General features: G+C 38.7%; 1 protein-coding gene across 1 annotated transcript in view; it reads left to right on the top strand.

Moving 5' to 3' along the window:
- Positions 1 to 19,436, top strand: part of dgkza (diacylglycerol kinase, zeta a) — a 59,040-nt gene extending 39,604 nt beyond the window's left edge. The window contains exons 26-32 of the mRNA XM_079803749.1: positions 97 to 153; positions 6,781 to 6,815; positions 10,960 to 11,009; positions 12,336 to 12,456; positions 13,047 to 13,083; positions 13,303 to 13,402; positions 15,836 to 19,436. Of these exons, the coding sequence (XP_079659875.1) occupies positions 97 to 153; positions 6,781 to 6,815; positions 10,960 to 11,009; positions 12,336 to 12,456; positions 13,047 to 13,083; positions 13,303 to 13,402; positions 15,836 to 15,952 (517 nt within the window). The 3' untranslated portion in view covers positions 15,953 to 19,436. The remainder of the gene's footprint in view (positions 1 to 96; positions 154 to 6,780; positions 6,816 to 10,959; positions 11,010 to 12,335; positions 12,457 to 13,046; positions 13,084 to 13,302; positions 13,403 to 15,835) is intronic.
- The last annotated feature ends 2,771 nt before the right edge of the window (positions 19,437 to 22,207 follow it).

Here is a 22,207-nt window from a genome sequence, read left to right as displayed (position 1 = left end):
CAAAAGATTAATGTTTATGGTAATGTCTTCATCATTTCATCTTACATTCCCATTTATTTATGTTGTTTTTTGTTTGATTCTTTTGTTGTTTTGAAGGGTGGGGGGTATTCATCGCTCAAATACAACTGCAGCAGATTTCAAACCTACCAGCAGGTGAGACAAAGCTTTACCGACTCTGTATTCCTCTCTTCTCTCTACCCTTTCAGTTGTCTCTTCTCAGAGCTACTATAAGATGTTAGTGTTCAAAGTGTTCAAAGAGCAGCTCTACTCTTTTATTCCCTGTTGGGATAGTTTCTGGTTGCCGGTGGCTCTCCTTAATGTGAACGGTGTCATTGCTGCAAAGAGGAAAATGAAATCTAGCACAGCAGGACCACATCATTTCTGTTGCTGATTATTATCTTTTACCAGCCTGTTCTGTTCCTTATTAGGCCCAGCTGTCACTGTTGACACGATTTTAGAGGCTAGAAGAGACACACGCTAACATGAATACACACAAGGTTCTGTGGAGCAGAGAGTAGTAATTTACCATGTTCTGGTCTAATCTAGCCTGTGCTGGTCCAGTATAGTCATTTCTAGTCTGGTTTGTTCAAGTTTTGTCTTGTCTGGCATTCTCCAGTTTGTCTGTCATCCTATTTTCTAACTGCTGTTTGTTTGAAGACTATAATGGCAGATTCACACAGAAAGCATTTTTGTGTTCCAATGAGCTGCTTTTTGTTTTTCCATGCAGGGACGCCGCTATCAATTTTGGGCCCTATGAAATATGATGTTGGGCCCCCTATCGCACCAACCTAGCTTTGTCTGCAATTGAATAATACTGACCAATTAAGCTCGGCTCACTCAACCCAGAATGCCCCAGTTGGCTGATCAAACATTGATTAAAATTAAGATATAATTTATACAAAACAAATCTTAATGAGGTGGTCACAATCATTTCTGACCCACTCCATGTATCCTGGCATTGCGCATCTTATGATGTGTCCCATCTCATGCTGTTCACTTTTCATAATCAAAATAGATTGACAGATTGACAACATAGACATAAAACAATTACATTATAATATTTCAACATACATATAAAACTAAATATATTCTCTTAATGGCTACAACAAGTATAGTATCCTACAGTACAGAGAAATTTCATGTCAGAGTGGGATTTGAGCGAACGTAGTTTTACCGATGAACGTGAGCGGTTTATGAGTGGAGCGTTTTGCTGGATTTTGCCGGATATGCAGAAATGAGCCATAATTTTGTTATATTTGCAAGTCTTTGGTAGATTATACATTTATAATGTATTTTACATTACTACTAGTACTGTTACTACTAATAACCCCTCCCCACCCGCCCCCCCTTAGCGCCGCCCCTGTTTCCATGTAATCGTCTGCTAAACTGACATCTTTGACCTTTGTGGCATGTCTCGCTGTTTTATTTTAGCATCATGCACATGAGAGCCCCATTTTTTAATTTATTGGGGGCTAACACACACAGTTTCAGCCAATCTTATGTTAATCTTGAGTACCTATAGAGTAGTTTTCCATCCTTCATATCTCCGAAGAGTTTTATCATATTTATAAAAGACAGATAGCCTACGCTATAACGATTTTTTCAGAAAAAAGCCTCACAACTCATGCACAATGCATTCTTGGCATTATCCCTCCCTGATAACTTTCCATTCAATATACGTTAGTGTTGTTTACCTTATATGCACTTGCGCGCCGATTGCCAACAAAACAGACTCATTTGATGCAGTTTCGACTTGTGACCGGGAACAAACAAACACACTTCCAGAGCGAAGCTCGTTGATGTGCACAATACGCATGCGTTCATCTGGGTGAAGTGCCCATACAAGCAATTCACACAGGCCCATACTCAAAAAAAACTTTCCAAAACTTATTTGAATCTGGAAGGAGTGTATTTGGCACAGAAATACTATAAATAGTCATACGTCCAACTAATTTTTTTTTAAATGTTGGCATGAGAATCCAACTAAATAAGTCAAATTGCATAAAATAGCATTAGACCCCCTCCTTTAAGATGTAGTGTCAAGTTAAAAGAAGTTCAGTTTTAAAAAACAGATATATTTTGTGGAATATGAAAGAAGATAGTTTGAAAAGTGTTCATACAATTAAAAAAGTGCTGTTGAACGTAGTTTAGAACCCCCAAATGGTCCCCAGAAGAAAAGTCATACAGGGTTGGTATTTGACATTAGGGTGAGTAAATTACAGAATTCTCATATTTTGGTGAATTGCTCTTTAAGAGATGGCTTCAGCATGGTATAGACAAGCACAAAGGCAGCTTGTTCAAATTGTGACAGCCTGAAAACCCTAGCAATCTGTTCTTAAACAGCACTATCTCTTCTGCTGCTCATATTCTACATCTCATCAATACCTCAAATCAGCTTAAGATGCTTGAAAGTTTGATTAAACCAGCACACTCTCACTCTCTCTCTCTCTCTCTCTCTCTCTCTCTCTCTCTCTCTCTCTCTCTCTCTCTCTCTCTCTCTCTCTCTCTCTCTCTCTCTCTCTCTCTCTCTCTCTCTCTCTCTCTCTCTCTCTCTCTCTCTCTCTCTCTCTCTCTCTCTGTGTGTATCTCTGTCTACCAGGGAAATTGATTAGGTTTCTGTTGTCGTTGGTTTAACTTTGAATGAGAGCCGTATTTAATTAATACACGTTTTATGTTGTTTTTATGTCATACATAAATGAGGGATTTGTGTCTTGCTCTGTAATGGAATTATAGCTGGGCCCATGAGGAGCTCTCATTCTGAGGCAGATTCACATCTGAACACTGATACTCAAAGCAAATAACAACAGGAAGAAGCAAGAGCGCACAAGCGAGATTAGCCTCTTGTTTCCTGTGCAGGCTTAACGAACCATCTTTAACGTGGTGTCTGCAAATGGTAAATTGGAAGGAGCATAATAAAGGTTATATTGATGAGGAGAAGCAAATGAAGAAAGATGCGTAAAGGCAGCGAGGCCAGTTGGGGCATCGCAGACTTCGTTATCAAGCTGACATCCTGATGCTGCCAAAGTCTGATTGGTCCCTAGTGAGCTGAACTTTGACCCTAAGAACCTTCCTATATTGAAGTATATTGAAGTCTCCTCTATTGGTATTGTATTCACAGCATGGGACATCAAGCGCCCCTCATTAAGACCTGCTTTTGTTTTAAGAAAAGACTTCTGCTCATAAATCTCAGTAGTGATTAGAGAAGAACATTCCAGTCCACAATCAATACAATAAAACTAGCTAGCAAATACCATTTGAGCCAGTGATCTGGCTGAATAAATGCCAGCCCGGATCAGATTCAGATTGCCGTTTCTTTCTACAGTTAATGAGGGGTTTCTGGACTCATATCGAATAATTGGTCCAATGTCACATTTCTACCCTTTCTGTAAATGTGCTAAATTACTAGCAATTACAGCTAGCAAAAACTCAATAACCCCATTAAAGCTGCCTTGAGCTATTTTTTCATTATTGAGCATGTGTGTGCAGGGTGCATGTTAGGGTGTCTTTTTAAGAGTGTGTAAGTGTTGTGAAAGCAGGCTGAGGAATGTCAGTAATTACAGCTGCCGTCTGGGTTACATACCAAGGAATGGTTCAGACATGTTTAAACACTGGATGATCATTTAGACTTGGGGACTAAACCATTACCAGCTTTTCCTCCAGGACATGATGGTTAGAGATGCATTTGCCCTGTTTCCAGGCACATGCTTCAAGCTCTTGTGATGCATATCTTTACTCCTCATACTTAGTAATTTGTGTCCAAACTCAGCTTCAAGCCTTTCTTTTTTCACCTGAGTATTGAAATGGATATGGCTGAAGATAATGTTATTTGTTTTTAATGTGATATGTTTTTCTGTAGTGCTGCTGTGAACACTCAGACACAGGAAAAGATAGGCTGCTTTGAACATTCCCCATGTCTGACCAGAGTTCAGTGTTTTTGAACGTTATTTGTCATGATATATCTATATGGAAAGATAAATTATGATTGATAGAGATGGTTTTTGATAGCTGAGAGTTATGATTTGTGGTTTCAGGGATCTAAAATCCACTTACCTGAGCAAATTTCACTGCCTGGAGGCAGAACCTCAGCTGCAAGGCTAGAGGAGGCATTCAAACATTCAGCAAAGGTGTGAGTGTGGGTGTGTGTTGGGAAGACATGTCAGAGTCCGTCCAGATTTTTGAGTCTGTGAACTGCTTTTAATTATGGGACACACTCAGATTCCTTAGCAAGGCTAACTCTCTCTCACACACACAATCACTCATAGACACATCACAATGAAAACTGTGTGTTGTGGCTTTTACTTAAGTGATCATGAAAACCTTTTCCCTCCCTCTATTTCTGTCTCTTTCAATTTGAGACGTTGTTTGAAGTGAAACAGGTTTATTGTTTTTCAATTGACTGTGATCTGACTTCTCCTAAATACCAGTTACATTTACTGCAAACCTTTCTAGTAAAGAACACCCCTTATTGGCTCTTTCTGTCGGAGGATGTTACATATTTCCCAGCAGTGTTTCTGGCAAGGAAACCCATCTCAGAGCTTCACGTTCAGGATCCAAAGCCCTGTGCGCCACTTGTCTCTTTTCCTTAATGTCCCAGTCTTCTTAGTGTGGGGTGGGGAACCTTTTGATCAAATATTCTTTCAGGTAAGAGTGCACAGAAGATGCTCCAGTCAGCTGGAGGTCTATCAGGATAAGAGACAGAGGAGGTGTAGTATCAGCGATGGCATCATCGCCATAGGTGTGTTCGACTTCGACTGCGTCCGCCCTTACCGTTTTGCGATATTTCTCGCTTGCAGTTGGGGGAGGAGTTAAAAAAGAAGCTGTCAAATTGGACACTTTGTGCTTCCATAGTGATGCTCGCTGTTATGTCCCGGTTAGTGCTGGGCCTGTGTTTTTTTTCTTCTGTTTGGTTTTGTTTGCAGGTGTGCTGTTTAGTGGGGGTGTGGTTTTCCACTTGAGGCTTGTTTTTTTGGGGCTATAAGAACTGCAGCACTAATGATTGTTAGAGAGAGGCTACGATGTGACTGCGCTTTACTAAGTGGCTGACATTCTGTTGTTTTTCGTTTGTTATACTTATTTGTTTGCACCCATTCAAACCTTGAGCTCACAGGCCTCTTTCAGGCACGCTTTCACTACTGACTTCCACTAATACGGATTACTGATTGTTTGAATACTTTTGTTAATTATGATATTTCGTTGAATACATTATTTCTTTCACTACTTGTTACAATTGTGAGCTGGTTGTAACACTCGCACAGTGTTTGTGTACTTTATCGCAGACTAAGTGGATTAGATGTAATATTTCTCAGATAAACAGATGTTTGAATTTTACATGTAGCAAGCAGAAACGCATTTCAATAGGGTATGTGCTGCTTGATACAGTGCATGTATATATAAAAAAGAAAAAAAGTAAAGAAGTCGAATTATTTAAATAACATTTTTATACATTTTTATTTTGACTAACGTTACATTTGTAACAATATGACATTAACATTGCATGAAAAGAGTTTTTACTGTTTTTACTCTTGTAAAAACCCTGATTTGTGAGCATTAGTGGAACAGAAATTGATCATCTGTCTGATCAATTGTGAAATGGCTGTCGTCATCAGAGCTCATGTAGCCGTTCTGCCGACTGAGTCTGCTTGAATCCTTCTCGCAATACTTTAGTGGCATATGTCAGCACCTCGTTAAGTCAGACCAAACTTTTCAACTGTCATGCACTGCTCAAGATGCTCATTCTGTGCAGTGCCATATGAAGTCAAACAGACCTAATGTCGCACAGATAGCATTGCAGTGACATTCATTGAGTTAGGGCTCTCTCCTCAATTCATCTCTTGCTCTGAGAGAAGAATATTATGACGCTTATTTGAAGTCATTATTCTGTCTCTCAATAAATCTCTGAGATGCTGAAAATTGAGAAGGGCATACATGAGTGTGTATGCATATGCATTGTAGCCGTTCTTTCTAGGACCATTTGAAGATTATTTGAACAGCTTCATCAGGAAAAACATCAGGAGATGATTCAAGTTGAGATTAATGGCTTCACAGTGTGTGCATCAAGAACTTGGATACATGCTGTTAGAGTCCTCCAAAAGATTTGTGTTTGTTGATTTAGGCCCCGTCCACACGAAGCCAGAACTTTCCCTATCCGATCTTTTTTTTTTTCCTCGTTTCAAGAAATATCTGCGTACACACGAGAGCATGAAAACGGCTCAAAACGATGCTGTATACATGCCAGGCCAGTATGTGGCACTGTAATTCTGCCACAGAAATACACTAAAAACTGAGAAGAAGAGTTGTGGCTAGAAGGGGTACGGCAACAGTCGGAGGTGAGGTAAAATCTCACAATAAAATAACAATAAATACATTTGCTACTTACCAGATGTGTTTTATTAACGCATACACCTACCCCAACCCTAAACATACCCTTACAATAATGCAAATACAGTAATTAAATAACGCAGTATTGATGTGCGCATGCCCAGTGCCCGTAGTTGTATCCCTCTCAGTCTTCCCCGCGCAGGACGTGGTGTGATGACATCACCGTTTCACAAAATATACGGATTGGCTGTATACACGAAACCACAAGGGTGTCGTTTTCAGATTTATCCACTTTAGGACCCGGTTTCAAAAAATAGCGGTTTCAGTCTCCCAAAACGCCGGTTCCGTGTGGACGAAACGCCAATACGATAAAAAATGTATACTTATACAGTGATATGCGTCTCCGTGTGGACGGGCCCTTAAAGTGTTACAATCACTCAGATGTTTCTGTTTCTCCCACAGGTTTGAGAAGAGCACCCTGAACAATGCGAAATCTGGTAAGGATGTTAAGTCGTGCTCTAGTTTTGCTTTCAGCTCTTTAGTGAATGAACACCATGTGAACTTTAGAAGAATTTCTTTGGATAAAAATGTAAAATTCTACATCAAAAAATTTAAATGGGAGCACATTTCCTTGTGAGAATGAGTTAAAGTTGTACAGCGTCTCTGCGAGAAGCAAATTGGGGTTGGTGCTTGTAGTAGGGGAGCAGCTCTTGCTCAGTGAATCATTTCTGGCTTTCATAGAAGGTGGAAGTTGAGTGTTAAACACTCATTGGTCTTCGTTCTTGTTCCTTTTTAACGAGTTACTGCCTTTCAGGAGAGGGCATGTGCCAAGGCTGTGGTGTTTTCCGCTCTCTTGGCACTGGTAGAGGAAGAAGGGAGTGGAGGAAAGGACAGTCTCACAGTCTGTGAGGTGCAGCGAGGCAGAGCAGGTTATCATCACTCACATTGATCCACATTAGAATTCAGCGCTAGCTCCAAAGCTTCCTGGCATGAGCAGAGGAGGAATGCATTTCCAAAACCTGATTTGGCCCTGTGCACGCTTTCTCTAGACAGGAAAAAAGACTCTTCAATTCCATAAGGCGGCCGACTTTTGAGAGCTGGATTGGAGCGGGCATATCTTTAGACACAGGCGTAGATTTAGCCTCGCAGTGCACACTACAGTGTGTGTTAGTCCGACATCCCAGCTGGGTGTTTTCATATTTTACCTCTCGAGGTTTGTGAAGCAACACACAAGATTTCTGGATTAGGAAGGCAAATCTACAAAGGGCATTGCGAAGCTTTGAACACAGATTTAGCATATTGAGACTGAACCCTCAGAGCCAGCATCAGCAAATGTGATTAACACCCGTAATTAAAACCGTATTTGTACTCCCTTTTTAACTGTCGGCTCCCAAAACATTAAATAAACAGAACATCTCCTTGTGTAACACTGAATAACTGAATATTGAACAAATATGCATAAGCGATTTGTGCATGCAGGCAGTTTCTGAATAATAATACCTTTAAGTAATTAGTCATCAATTGTCATCTGACTCCAGTATGAGCACATTTTCTGGTATTACAGCTTTACAAATCTTCTTACAAATTGTTCTAGATTCAACCAAATTTAAATAGTGGTGTGCCTCAAGCCATCAGATTCATCAGCACAGAATAGCAGGACCTGAAGCACAACTCACGTAATCATAAAAACAAAAATCACAAAAATCTTCCTCTGCAAGTAACTTAAGTTTTATGCTTAAACCACTAGACTGCCAAAAGTTGCATAGTGTAGCTATAATTGCACTTAAAGGGCACCTATTATGCCCCTTTTTACAAGATGTTATATAAGTCTCAGGTGTCCCCAGAGTGTGTCTGTTAAGTTTCAAAACAAATTCCTAACAGATCGTTTAATATACCATTTTGAAAATGCCAATTTTTGGGTTTGAGAAATATTAGCTGTTTTGTGTGTCTCCTTTAAATGCAAATGAGCTGCTGCTCCCCACCCCAGAGGGCGGAGCCTTCACAGCTTGTGAATGAAAACTGAAACATGATACATCTGTTTGGTTTTGAAGATCATCTCTATCGCAGACATGCTCAAGTGACATTGCACTTCTTCATCATAATGAAATCTTATCATCTGCCTGCGTTTTAAAGCCATATCACTCTCAACTTGAGCACACACACCCGACGCATACACACTGAGAGCTGGATGTCGGTGCATCCTAGCCTGACAAGCCAGACCCACATCAAGATGTTGGGTCTGGAAACTCACCATTGACAGGGCTCAATCCGAGGGGCGGGATAAATGGTTGTCTTTCAAATTCCCTCTGCATGCAATTGGATAGCGCCATGTATCCGGTAGGCAAAACTTCGAACATATCTTCTTTTCTTAAGAATGACTTCAGTGCCGTTCTTTGTTCTTTTCTCAAAGAAAAGCTTAATTCCAAGTCTTCCAGATTCTACAGTTTATCTCACTTATCATATCCACTTATTTTTTTATATTTTTTATATTTTAATTTTTATATTTTTATTTTTATCTTATTTCCTATTTTTATCTTTTACTTGATTTATTTATAATTCTACTTATGTTAATACTTTTTATTCTAATTTTATTCTATTTCTATTTTAATTTCTTGTAACTGTTATTTGCACTGTCCATGGAGCGGACCTGTTTACATTTCACTGCCAGTTGTATATTGTGTATATAACTGTGTATGTGACAAATAAAACTCTTGAATCTTGATTCAAAAGGCTGCTGTTCGTCAGCTTCTTTGTTTACGAGTAGCACGCAGAACCTCCGCAACTCTGCCGTGACGTGCCGTCATTATGTTAAGCCCGCCCACCGACTCTACACACGCTGTGATTGGCCTAACCAGAGTTTGTTTTTTTACCAGCTCTCAGGTCTACCGAGAGTTGCTAGACTACATTTGCGGCAAAATAAATTTTCTGCCGCTAGGGTGCGTCTAGATTTCTAGGCTAGGTGCATCCTTGAATAGGCTATTAAACTAGACTAGTTCTCTTTCATGTGTTATTGTGATTGAACTGTCAAATGCACACAAGGTTATGTCAGAAACACACAAAGTTCACATGAAAAAAGTTGGTTATGTCTGTGTGCACGTATGCAGCAAGCACAGAAATCCTGTGTGTATATTAGATCTGTGTACTAAAGTGAAAGCAGTGTAATATACAGTACCTACTGCTATATAAACTGTTAATATGAATCAAACGATAAACAGAAAATCACTCACTGCTCTTGACTGAATGAACTTTAGTAGCTTTATTAAGAACGCTTTTCTTACTTGAATGCTGCTGTTAAATGCTCTGGCAGGGAGATAAACACGGCGGATTTTGTACAGCTCTCTGAGGGCGATCGAGGTCTATGCTAATACGACAGTGTTGTGGATGGGGCCACGAGTGACGTCACATTGCCCAGAATGTGCAAACGGCTTGTTCTGAGACACTGCTTATGATTTATGGGGATTAAAAAGGAGGTTTTTTTTTCCATTTATAGGGTGGTTGTGTACACACACTGCCAACACACATTTATGTTCATACACCATGTAAAAATGAATTTTGCATAATAGGGGCCCTTTAAGTAAAAATATATTAAAAGGTAAAAGGGTTACTTCAGTTTAGCTATGAAAAAAGCAAAAAAATCTAAATAAGTCTACAGAAAACAAATGTATACTTAATTACTAACTGTTCACATTTCATCTTAGTAAACTCAAAAAATAGTGAGTAAATACATCATAAATCCATCTTCCAAACCATCTTTTCGCCTTACTCTGTATCACTACTGTAAGCCTTTAATGATTATATTTATTTTAGACTTGTTGGGTGGATTTAACGGGAAACTCGAGTCATTCGTCCTTGCATGTTCATGTCATGTCTGTAAATAAAGGAAAGAAGGCCAGGTTATTACTATATGCAGCACAAGGTGCCATAGTAGCCTGAAGCCACAAATAACCCTTAAACTGAAAAGAGAGTGTTGGTGAAAGGGAAAGCGACAATGCATGTAATAACATGAATCAACATCAGGCAACAATTTGCCTATAAATAGCCTATTATCCAAGTTGTAATAGTTTTCCTTATCTGATATGAATAGCAATCGTTATGTCTAATGCCAAAAATGTTTAATTTTTATTTTTTTAAACCAATGGTTTTCAATGAATCATGACAACAGCTGCAAAAGCTACTTACCTGCTCTTAAGACATGCTTTGCATATCCATCTTTCTTTTTTTCTTTCTTTTTTGAGTGCAGGAGTTGTGATGTTTTTAGTAACATTTGCACTCTTAAGATGATCACCTGTAAACATGGGCATAGTGGTATAATAATTAATTAATAAATAAGTCTACAGAAAAAAAGAAAAATTATCCTGTTCTGGTCACATTTCATCTTAGTAAACTTTCTTGCTTTAGTTACACTTAAGTAATAATATAAAAATAAAATGTCAAGATCAATTAAGATGGCCTCCATTAACTCTAAATGTGTGAAAAGTATGTAATCAGCATATAAATGAATCACATTACATCTTGGTAAACAGTCTGCTTTGTAATTAGTTAAGTAAAAATAATCCAAACAAGTTCAAGATCAAATAATTGACAAACAGCAAAAACTGTATAAAAAAATCTCCATTAACAGAGTACTTTCTTTTTTAACAGTGTCAGCAGACAATCTAATCGAATGTGTGAAGAAGAAGGATCACCAGAAGGTAAGAGCATTAAGCACATAAATACAACGACCTCACCCTCACCTTCTAGGTTTCTCAGATTTCAGTGTTGAAATGACTTGCAATAACTTTCGCATTTTATTTGAGTTTGTAGCTCAAATGTTGTGTTTTGCAATAATTTAATATGCAAGAAAGCAATCCATGTGCTCTTAGTTAAATGTTCACTTGGCCTAAAGGATAATCTGTCATCTCTAACGCAGAACTGACCTCACCATTAAATGTCAAGCATTTTGCAGAGCGGAGGCGGAACCAGATAAATGATCCTGCATATTCTCTTGACCTTTCACTCGTTCTTAGTTTCTATGGTGACCAAACAGGCTTTCCCTAGAATGATAATCTCTCACATCCAGCCCCAAAGCTGTTCCCACTCGTCATACCTCGGTAAAGAGAAGAGAAGGGACATTTCAAATATTAATGAGGATGTTTGGCATGTTGCAACGTACACTGCAACCCTTACTTTCCTCAATGTGTGTGTCGCCCTTTCGTATTAGGCCGTGGATTCAGGGAATTGCGATTTATTTTGCACGCACTCCATTCCAAACCGCGTCTTTATCTCAAATATTTTGTTGATTTAAACACAAAGTTTTCATTTCAAAAGCATTTCTAAATTCATATTTCCAACAAACGAAAATCCAAGTCAAAATAACGAAGTGGTCAAAAAACTGTGAGCAACCACCATACCCCAAATCCAAATATTCTCTCTGACATTTAAACTGACATGAAAGATGGAGAACTATAGACTCTCTCACACGCACACTTGCACTCACACACGCAATGGTGTGTCTGTAGTTACCAGATTGTGGAGTGCAGAGATTCTACTGTCTGGTGTGTGTAGCTGGTGTCTCCTCTTTCCTCTCAGTGCATCATTCATCAGGAATCTCCTCCAAATGAGACTGAAAACTGGCGAATAAATAACCTCTGATGATACTAGTCTGTCTAGACTCACTGGACTGATGATAATGCCAGTATTTTATGCCCAAACTCTCTGTGGTGTAAAAAAGAGTCCTGGCAAATTTCTGACAGATTTTGGGCTTTATCACACCGAAGGGTCTTTTGAACCTATTCAGACAGTCACTGGCACGTTTTCTATCAGCCTTCAGCCAAACTTGTGCTTTTCTCCTTAAGCACAGCTGAGCCCATCACTAGATTCTGTTTGAATTACTGTGCGGAAACTTTGCAATAATTAATGAGCCTCAGTGATCAGAATACCATGTGGCTTACCATAATGATGCTCTCTTTGGATTGCCATTGTTTGGGATGTGTTTACCTCATTGTTGGTTTGTTTAACTGGCAGCTTTTTCTCTGCAGTTGAAGGAGCTGCATAAGATGGGGGCAGACCTGTGTGTGCTGGACCCTGTGGGCCGCACCCTACTGCACTATGCTGTGGAAGTGGGCAGCAAGGAGATTGTCAGATACATCATTGATAATGGTAAATGATCACATAACGCATGTCTGTAACATCTCTCAATTGCTGCTGGCATAAGCGGAATGTCTTTGTCTGTACAGATTTTATGCCTTTTGTTCTTTCTGTTGAATGATCAATGTAAAATATGTGGTATAGATCTTTGAAAGAGTAAAGTGAATCTGGCATTGTCAGCAGTCTCTCTCGCTCTCGATTTCAAATGAGCTTCATTAGCATGACTGTGTAGTAATAATATAATCATTAAAACTTTGACACAAATTATCTTAGTGATTATCTTAATGGATTAGCTTATTCTGCAAAATAGCCACCCTTTGTATTTGTCCAGGCCTTTAGATCAACAGGTCTGAACGTAAACGCATTCAGGTGTGTCCAAACTTCTGACTGGTATTGTTTGCTACATTGCGTTCAGTCGCTGTTATGCGTGTTATCTGTGGTGTGTGTGGGGGGTTGATTTGTGAAGCAGGTCATCTCTCTCTCTCTCTCTCTCCCACGCAAGCTTTTTACAGCTCTTCATTAAGCAACACACCATTACCTCTGGGCTTATGCTTTAGTGCGGTTGCAAGGTTTGATTTTTCTTTTTTTCTCTTTCTCCACAGCACCCACCGATATTCTGGATGTAACGGAGAGAGAAAAGTGAGGCCTGTTCTGTTATTCTACAGTTCCATTTGTTATTTTTAACCGTTGACAGGAAAAGGTTCAGCCTTTTGTTTTATGATAGTATAGTCAGGCCTGGCTCACTTAAAAGGCCAAGCTTTGATTAATTTTAACAGCCTGTCTATTCTTGTTTTTCTGCCTCCTTCTCTTTCTCTGTCTGTTCTTTTCTCTCTGGCTGTCTCTTCCCTTTTTATTCAGCGGAGAGACGGTGTTGCACAAAGCGGCTTCGTTGTGTCATAGGACAATCTGTCATTACCTAGTGGAGGCGGGAGCATCTCTCATGAAGACTGACTTACAGGTGAGATGGACAGTTCATGTTTGTTGCTCGATTAGAATGGTTAGTTCACAACAAAATGAAAATTCTGTCATCATTTACTCGTCTTTACCGGATGTCATTCCAAACCCATAAGACTTGTTTAATGGTTAATCTTCATAACGTATCATACAAAGCAATCATATCTCTTCAAAAGACTTGGATTAATCTGCTCAATTCAAATGGTTTTAGCTATAGCTGAACTTTCAATGGAGGGACCGAAATGTTGCAGGTTTCATTAAAACATCTTAATTTGTGTTTAGAAGATTAACCAAAGTTTTATGGGTTTGGAATGACATGAAGGTGAGTAAATGATTTTTGGCTTCAATGTTTTTAGGGGTCTACTTACAAGCACAGAATGAAGTCTCATGACCAGGTCTGATGCTGTACTTGACAAAAATGGAATGGAAAGTAATGTCATAGCTTTGAGTACATGTATTGACATCCTGTCAGAAGTTTGTGTCTGATATCGAAATTCAGGAAGGATTTCTTTTGGTGAGCTCTGAATACAGATTCATGCCAAGCTGATTCACTGTAGATGTTTGTGGCTTTTGGATCTGTCTCATTTTGGTTGAAGCCTCCAGCTGGTCTCTATCCCTGAACGTCTCTGTACTTAACTGCTCTGTTAGTCAGTGCTGACTAAGACCTCCACATGAAACAAGGAGCCATTCTTCCCCCCAACAGCCCACCCTCTCCCCCGCTCACCTCCACAGAGCCACCCAAGAGACTCAAGCACTCCTGCAGCACTTCTGATTGGTGTACCGCAAAATTACACACAGCTGTAGACACACTAGACTCTAATTACTGCCTCTCTTCTTTTCAGAAGAAACATCAATTTAAAAACTACTTATTTGAAGAGATCTGTGAGGGAATGATTTTCCACAAAGCACAAAAATCTCATTTGTGGTTAGAAATCTCAGCAGTACTATTCATCGCTCTGGCTCGCTCTTTTTTTCCCCCCTTTAGTTTTGTACCTTCGCACCACTGGGCCTTACTGTAAGAGTCTTCTCTAAAGCTCACAGCAGTCTAACGGATCTTTCCCAGCTCCCATCTGATAAATGTGTGAGACGGCACTGATTGAGTCTCCTGGGTGCAGATGGACTCTAGTCTGTCTGACAGCCTTCAGTTCTATCTGTGTAATTATCAGTAACTCATGTGCTGTTGAGGGAGATGAAATGTGTAAAGTCACCAGTCTGACACGGTCCGAGAACAGAACAAGTTTTTTTTTTCCCTTCAGAGGATATCCCATGATTTTCATCTGCCCTCTTCAGGGCGGCTGTTCTCCTGACAAACTCGAACCGAACAAGACCTGATTTAGCTGTGCCATTTTTCCTGGACTGTGGTCGGTTGCGTTTAACTGCTCCATCAGCACTTTTCTGCTCCACTTTCCCTCTGTTTCCATCAAATCTAAGGATCCTGCACTCTTGGTTTCATTCAATCCAGAAAACATTATATCCAGAATAGAGTGACTCATCGTTAATTTCCCTGTGATGAAGCGCAATCCTCCTCTCCAACTCTCCTCCCTCTTGCTTTCATTCCTCTGTTTCTCTTACAGTCTACCCATCTGTCTTTGTCTTTATATAATAAGCATCTCCATTATCCTTTCCATCATTTTTTTCCTCTCCATTTTGTGACTTGTATGAGGATGAATGCTGGTTTTTAAAAGCACTATAAAAGTATGATTATATTTCTGTTCGGCATGCCCTGCAGGGATCAGTCTCTCAACCACGAAGCTTTTTTTTCTCCTGTGTAACTTGTCTCTTTTAGTTCATCACGGCTAATATTCTCTATTGTACTTGCTACAGGACTCTGTCGTTTTTGACAGCTTTTCCAGAACTGGCTTTGTCTGCCTCTGAAAGGCTAAAAATGGAGGGATGCAGCACCGCACTGGAAGTTGCGTAGTATGAAAGGGTGCTGGTGGCCGTTCGTACTGTATACTCCCGAACAAAAGCAGTTTCATCGCAACAATGAAAGCGCCTGGCGGGCAGTTTGAGTGCTCAGAGTTCTGTCAGGAACAGTCCAGGCCTTTCTCTCAGACTCTCTGCACCAGGCCTGCCTGCAATTAACAACAATTACTGTTGAGCAATGCTGGCACCAGCAACATGGAAAAAGAGAGGTGTTTTCTGAGAGAGCATGTTTACCATTAGAGGCTCAGTGTAATCTTTGATTTCCCTTCTTCATTGTTCATGAAAAATCTGTCTGAAAGGAACTGTTCCTAATTGAGGCCTGGGGCAACCATAGATATCCTCTGTGTATTTTGCTCTGTGCAGTTCACGAAGCTTGTTCTTGTACCTCAATTTGTGTTTTTTATTTGTAATTGGAGAACCAATGGAACAGAGAGAAGTTTCATTATAAATTATGTCAACAACTTCTCCAGCATTTGTTGTGTTTGGACTTGACATGTCGCTTCATTTCCAGGGCGACACTCCAAAGCATCGTGCCGAGAAGGCGAATGATGCAGAACTTGCGGCGTATCTCGAGAACCGCCAGCACTACCAGATGATCCAGCGTGAAGACCAGGAGACTGCAGTTTGACATTTGACCTCTCACCCTTCACCTCAACCAGTGTCCTCCTTTTTGTGCCAAAACAACAGTAACCAAAAATGTATCGCTATACCCATTGCAGGCTGTCTGGACTGCACAGGGGGGGCGGATACATTCCCAGAAAGTGGAGCCGGTCGCACATTTAACTGTCTCTGAAGAGCTCCCTAGCTTTTATCATCATTCTCTGAATGACCTGTTGAACTTTAATGTCTTTTATTTCATTGCACTGCCAAAACATCTTAGAGTTTGTATGTATGAGACAGAATGCCGAATTCTTTCCATGTTAATGCACTCATCAAGTTTGCTTTTCTAGTTTGACAATGCTGAATGTTAGATGAATACAATGAGGATTTCAAAGATACATGGGCTGTGTCTGTCTCCAGAGTCATCACTGTCTGTAAATGCAGCTGGAGCATTCACCATAGTCCTGACTCAGTATTGCTCTGTTACAGCTGAACTTTAGTCTGGTTAGTGGTCCAGAACATTAACAGAACTCGAAACAACATTTCAATTAGCTGACTTATTTCCTAATAACAGCAGAGCCATTAAATAATAAGATGTTTATGTATAATCTAACTTTCTAGATTCCTCTGCACTGAAAGAGTTCAGGATGGTTCAAAGACAGGGATGTTTCCTTGGGCCTTGGTTTTGAAGTATCAGAATGACTTAGATATTTTTCAGGTTTGTTTATTGGAAGGATTTTGCATTTTCATAGAGTTCTGTGCTGTTTCTAATAAGAACATTCGGTACTGTAAATGTATGCGAGTAGCTTTCTGTTTAAGAGGCATTTGCACTGTAGCTTCGATTGCCTTCTTTATTACATAATATGGATTTATAATTGATGTACTAAATATAGCTTCTTTCCTACAATATTTTTAAGTAAATAGATGTTTATATAATTTGTAGCTATAAAAAAATATATGTGTTGTCATGTTTGTATTATAAAACTCTGTAAATTAGATTTTGTTTTATTGGAGATGAGAACAGATCTCTCTTTGATTCAGCATTTTTTCAAGTCTTTGTGATAAACCAACACACTCTTTAAGAGTTTGTTTGTTGTTTTGTTGTGGGGTTTTTTAGTGCTAATGTCTTAATGCAGATTCAAGATTTTAGGATGCTATTTATTTTCCTAAAAAGATATATATTTAAAATAATTTGGCCTTGAAACCATACACATTTAATAATGTTAGTCATTTATAATGTATTTCAGTAATATACATCACAGAATGAAACTCTTCTCTGTCCAGATGTTACTACTTCATTAATGATATGACCCACTGGTTTCCAAGTTCTTTACAATAAATGTCATTACACAGTATGTGTGCGTATTCACAATGTATATAGGTAACGCATTGTATTTAGGTAAACACACTAGCGTCTTTAATGCTTTTCATTAGCTGATCCGTTCTATTCTTTCTTTGGAAAGACATTGAAAAGTTTTGAGTGTTTAAACAGTCATCCATTCAACCCTTTTACCCTGACAGCTATTTGACAGGAGCCTTGACGAATGACATCATATGCCATAAACGCTGAACTCTCTGAACTCCTACAATAAACATGGGATATGACTTGATGATCGATTTAAAATTCTGAAAGTTTTTTTTTTTTTTGCACTTTTTATAGTGTGGAAAATTGGGTTTGTTGTCCATGATACATAAAAAGCATTTTGTTTTTTTTATCCTTTATAATCTTGTGATGTTTATAGGATAAGATAGATGCTACTAAATAGCTCCTGTTATGGAAAAGCTATTTAATATAGTTCAGAACAGACAGGTTAACAGAAGCATTCTGGAAGAGAACCAAGCTAGCAGGCTGGCTGAAACCGCAAATGGTCTTCAAGCCAACAGTGCTTTCTACTCAATCATGCCAACTTCATTCCTTTACCAAAGAATTTTGATCATTTAATGTCTCTATTTGAGATAAACAGCCTACAGGAACCTCTCACGCTCCCAGAGATTGGAGGGATTAAGGGACAGTTTTCAATTTCTTCATAATTAACTAGAGTTTGTCAGAGTAATCGACAGGACAGATGGCATAGATTTTCCCCAAATGTTTGAATTAATTTTTAAACACTTTTAGAGCCTTTTTCTTGTGTACTGTAATAGTTGTAACAAATTGTTTTGACACTAAAATCATAGAAAGCAGTTGCACTGAGTCCATGATATTACAAATTCAGTTTGTTACAACTTTTTATTTCTCATTTAAAATATGCTAGAGCCTTGCTACAATACTCTACACTTTTTTTCTCTCTTTCTGTGAACCTTGTAATTGATTTGGGTTTTATTTGACATAGACCTTTTATTGACATAGAGTCCTTAGGAATTCAACACCATTCAATTTCTTAGGTGATTTACACTTTGCATGTCCACAGTTCTGTACCTGATTATTAGCAACATGTATTTTTGACTGGCGTTGTGATGTTCTATTGCATGAATTCAGTCCACAGCTATTAACTCAGTGCAGTGGATATTTTAATGGCCAGTTTTTAAGTACTGTAGACTGCATTTAGCATATCATTCGAATACCTCTAAGGGCAAGTGAGTCTATGTCCCTGCATAAGCCCACTGTTACAGAGTTATTTAGCCTGGTGTTAAGATTGGAATTATAGGTTATTTTGTTTTGTTGTTGATTCATCTACTCAGAGGAGGAGATTGTATAAGTGGTTCTGGCAGCATCATATTACACTTCGGTCTCCTCTGCTGTGATTTTTGTCCAACCAACAGATTATGGTTCTGTACATTACTTCATTATAAATAATTAATACTTGCATGTGTTCTCAAGCAACTATTTAGGGCTAGACCATATGCCCGGTCTTATTAACACCAAGTTTTTAATCCATAGCTCATTTTAGCTTCTCTTATCATCAATACACTGTCAGCAACCATTAATTATTACATGCGTCTAATATCCTATTTTACACAGTAGAGACACTATTGAGGTATATCATTTTCAATATTTCGTCGACAACATTATCAATAAACTCCTATACTGCATTATTACTTAAGATATGGAATTTTCCATTCTTTTATGAAAATGTCTTTACTTTTACTTATAAAGGGCAAAGCAATGTAATATGTATGTAATTTGAATTTCTGAATGTGTTTCATTGCTGTCTATTTTCTCGCTCAATTAAGCTCCTAAGCCTTTAGCTGTCGAGATGCATGAAAGCAGTAAGAAGAGGAAGGACTGTCTCTCTCATTGATTTACAGGGAAATTATCTGACATTGACATTAATTTGTATCTAGGTTTGTTTGTTTTTTTAGTCGCAGTGCAATTCAAGGCTGGAATTTGTTAGATGGTTTTATAATGAAAAAACTAAACAGAAAGCATAGGTTCCAGTGCAATACAGTATTTTGGGTTTTAAGAAGTGTTTTATGAATTTTCTGTTCTGTAATATGTAGTCAATATTTACCTCTTCAATTAACTTATTCTGTTACTGTCTGGTTATTAACATAATAAAGCATACTGAATATTTCATACTGAACAGCAAGGTCATTTGTTGCTTATAACACAATCTTAGAGAATGGACCTTGAATAGTCTATCTGTCCTTGTTATGTGAATAATCTTTTTAATGCAATAGAATTGTGTGGCTCATTCTACAGAATAAAATCCACCAGTTGAACAAAGAGCCCGCTTCAGAGTAAACAATCCTTCATACACCCTGCTGTTAAATATAGGCCTACTGTTCACATCGAATGGTAAAATACATTGGCTGCTTACCACATTGCATTGAATATTTTAAGAATGTTTTATTATTATTATTTGACTTATTGAGCTCTTGTGGGACATTCAGTAGTAATACATGTTTATTCAGTTGTAATAAATGTTTAAGACGAACCCACACATGAGGTTGCCAATGTAAACTCGGCTGCGTTTACATTGGCACAAAAAATATATATTTTTTTAACTTATTGAATTATTTTTGAATTTATTGCTCATCATGATATCCATTTTTCGCATCCGGAGCCACTTTCAAATGTGGGTTTAAATGTGATAGGCCCACATATTCGATATCTGAACATAGGCTTCGTCTAAACAGGCATATCCGATTCCTCTTTGAATTCCAAGCCACCACAAGGCAAAGGTGACACGTTTGTCCACAAAGATAGTTTTTAAAGTTGAATTATGAGCAGACGTGCCTGTATGCATGCCTCACAACTTTTTTTATTGAGGTGGAAACCTTATAAAGCGCACAGAATCTTCAGGAGCTGCAGCTCTGCAACCTCTGTCCTATGATTTTTTATAGGTTACATAAAACAGCTTCACTACTGAAAGTTACATTATTACTCAGCAATGAGGCGATAACTTCGCTGTAATTAAATCAAGCGTTGGCCTCTCTCTCTCTCTCTCTCTCTCTCTGTCTCACACACACACACACACACACACGTTAATTAATTCGAATTCTAAATCTTCAGAATTATAGACCTAACGACCTATGAAATAAACAAAAATTAGGCCTACCGTGAATTTTTTTTTCTCTCCGACATGAATTAGGTGAATTAGGCTATATTAATAATTTTAATAGCACGGCCATTCAAAAGAGGTTCATGTTAATAACGATCTCGGAGAATCACTTTGGGCGGGAATTAGGCCTAACACAGATACACTCTAAAAAAAAGTCTCGTAATCATAAGGGAACCTTTTTTAGTGCTATATAGCACCAATTTTGGCGCTTCAGTGGTTCTTCAGATGTGCTATATAGCACCTTAGTCAAAGAACCGGTGAAGAACCTCTGAAGAACCGGTGAAGAACCTCTGAAGAACCGCTGAAGAACCACTGAAGCACCAAAAATGGTGCTATATAGCACTAAAAAAAGTTCCCCTATGATTACGAGCCAAGAACTATTTTTGGTGCCATATAGAACCTTTTTTTTTTTTTGGGTGTATGGTCAAAAGATCGGATCTGTAGTGTGCATTGAGATTTGTTTTGAGGAGCCTGTAAAGAATTTCTATTCACACAAGTCAGCTCTCCCACATGTCCACATAGGCTACAGTATTATGTGAGGTTTTGGTGTCTGATACAACTATTTAATTTCAATAGGGCTCAGACATGTAAGAGGCCTGTAATAATAAGAGAAATGCAATTATCACCCGAATGGAGGATCCTGATGATGTGGAATAACCATGAGAATAATCAATGTTCAGCAAGGTAGTTCCATTCTTCTTTTCCAAACAGACAATATTTGTGTTATTCTCTAGTCATTGAAGATGAAAAGTAAAGTAAACTCTTTAACTAGGTATTGGTCACGCCGCTCATGCGGGAGACAGGCCTGAGTGACTGCCAGGGTCAGATAAATACGTTTTAACGTGTTGGATGCTTCTCTCAAAAACGAGGTTTCCAGTGTGAAGACTTGTCATTTTATAACTACATAAATCTCATAAGCTTGAAGAAGTCATTTAAACAGTTTAATATAGGATAAACATTGATTAATAACTTGATTATAAACTACTCAAAAGTATATGCAGGTATTGAAACGATCAAAAATATTGATATAAATGTTATTTCCTGCAATTTTATGTAAAAAAAAAACCAATTTGTTTTCATTGTTAGTTCATTGCATCAACTCCGTTAACAAAACATTGCTGTAACGCATTGCCTGGCGAATTAATTTATGTATTTAATAGAATAGCATTTTTACTCTTAGGTAAAAGCTTTGTGGTTCTTGTGAATTGTGAGCTTCTGTGTGGTTGTCTTTCATTACATATTTATTCGTTTTTGCATTAAGACTAGCAGCATGTATGTGAGAGGAAGGGTCGAGTCCATTCTTATGCTCCGAGTGACCCCTGCCTTTAGAATAATGATGGCTAAACTTCTGTCTTAGAAAGCACAGACTTCACCCTCAACTCTTTAACCTTTTCATGGACAAACTCTCACATGCTGGTTCACCCTTTGCCCATTTGGCAAGCTTTCCCATGACTTCCCGTCGATCCAAAGAGGCATAGAGAGGGGAGAGAAGGAGTGTTGGGGTGTTGTTGATCATTTGTGGTGGCTTTGAGCTCTCTTTTTATTCAAACAGGGATTGTTCCATCTGGTCCTCTGTTGTGAGACAGAGGTTTCAATGCGGAGAGTAGGGAGGAGGTCTTGCCTTTTCAGTTTGCTACAAAATATGTAGCCTGTATAAACCTCCCAACCTCTCAACCCTCTCTTTCTTTCTCTTTGTCCCTCACCCCACTTTGATTTCCTCCATCACCCCCATTTCCCCTGTGGTCTATTTAGTCATGGAGTGAATGTGTAAAATGAACAGT

Source organism: Gobio gobio (assembly GCF_949357685.1).
Source record: "Gobio gobio genome assembly, chromosome: 2".
NCBI lineage: Eukaryota > Metazoa > Chordata > Actinopteri > Cypriniformes > Gobionidae > Gobio > Gobio gobio.
Note: the sequence above shows the minus strand (reverse complement) of the source record. Positions and strands in the feature narration are given on the sequence as shown.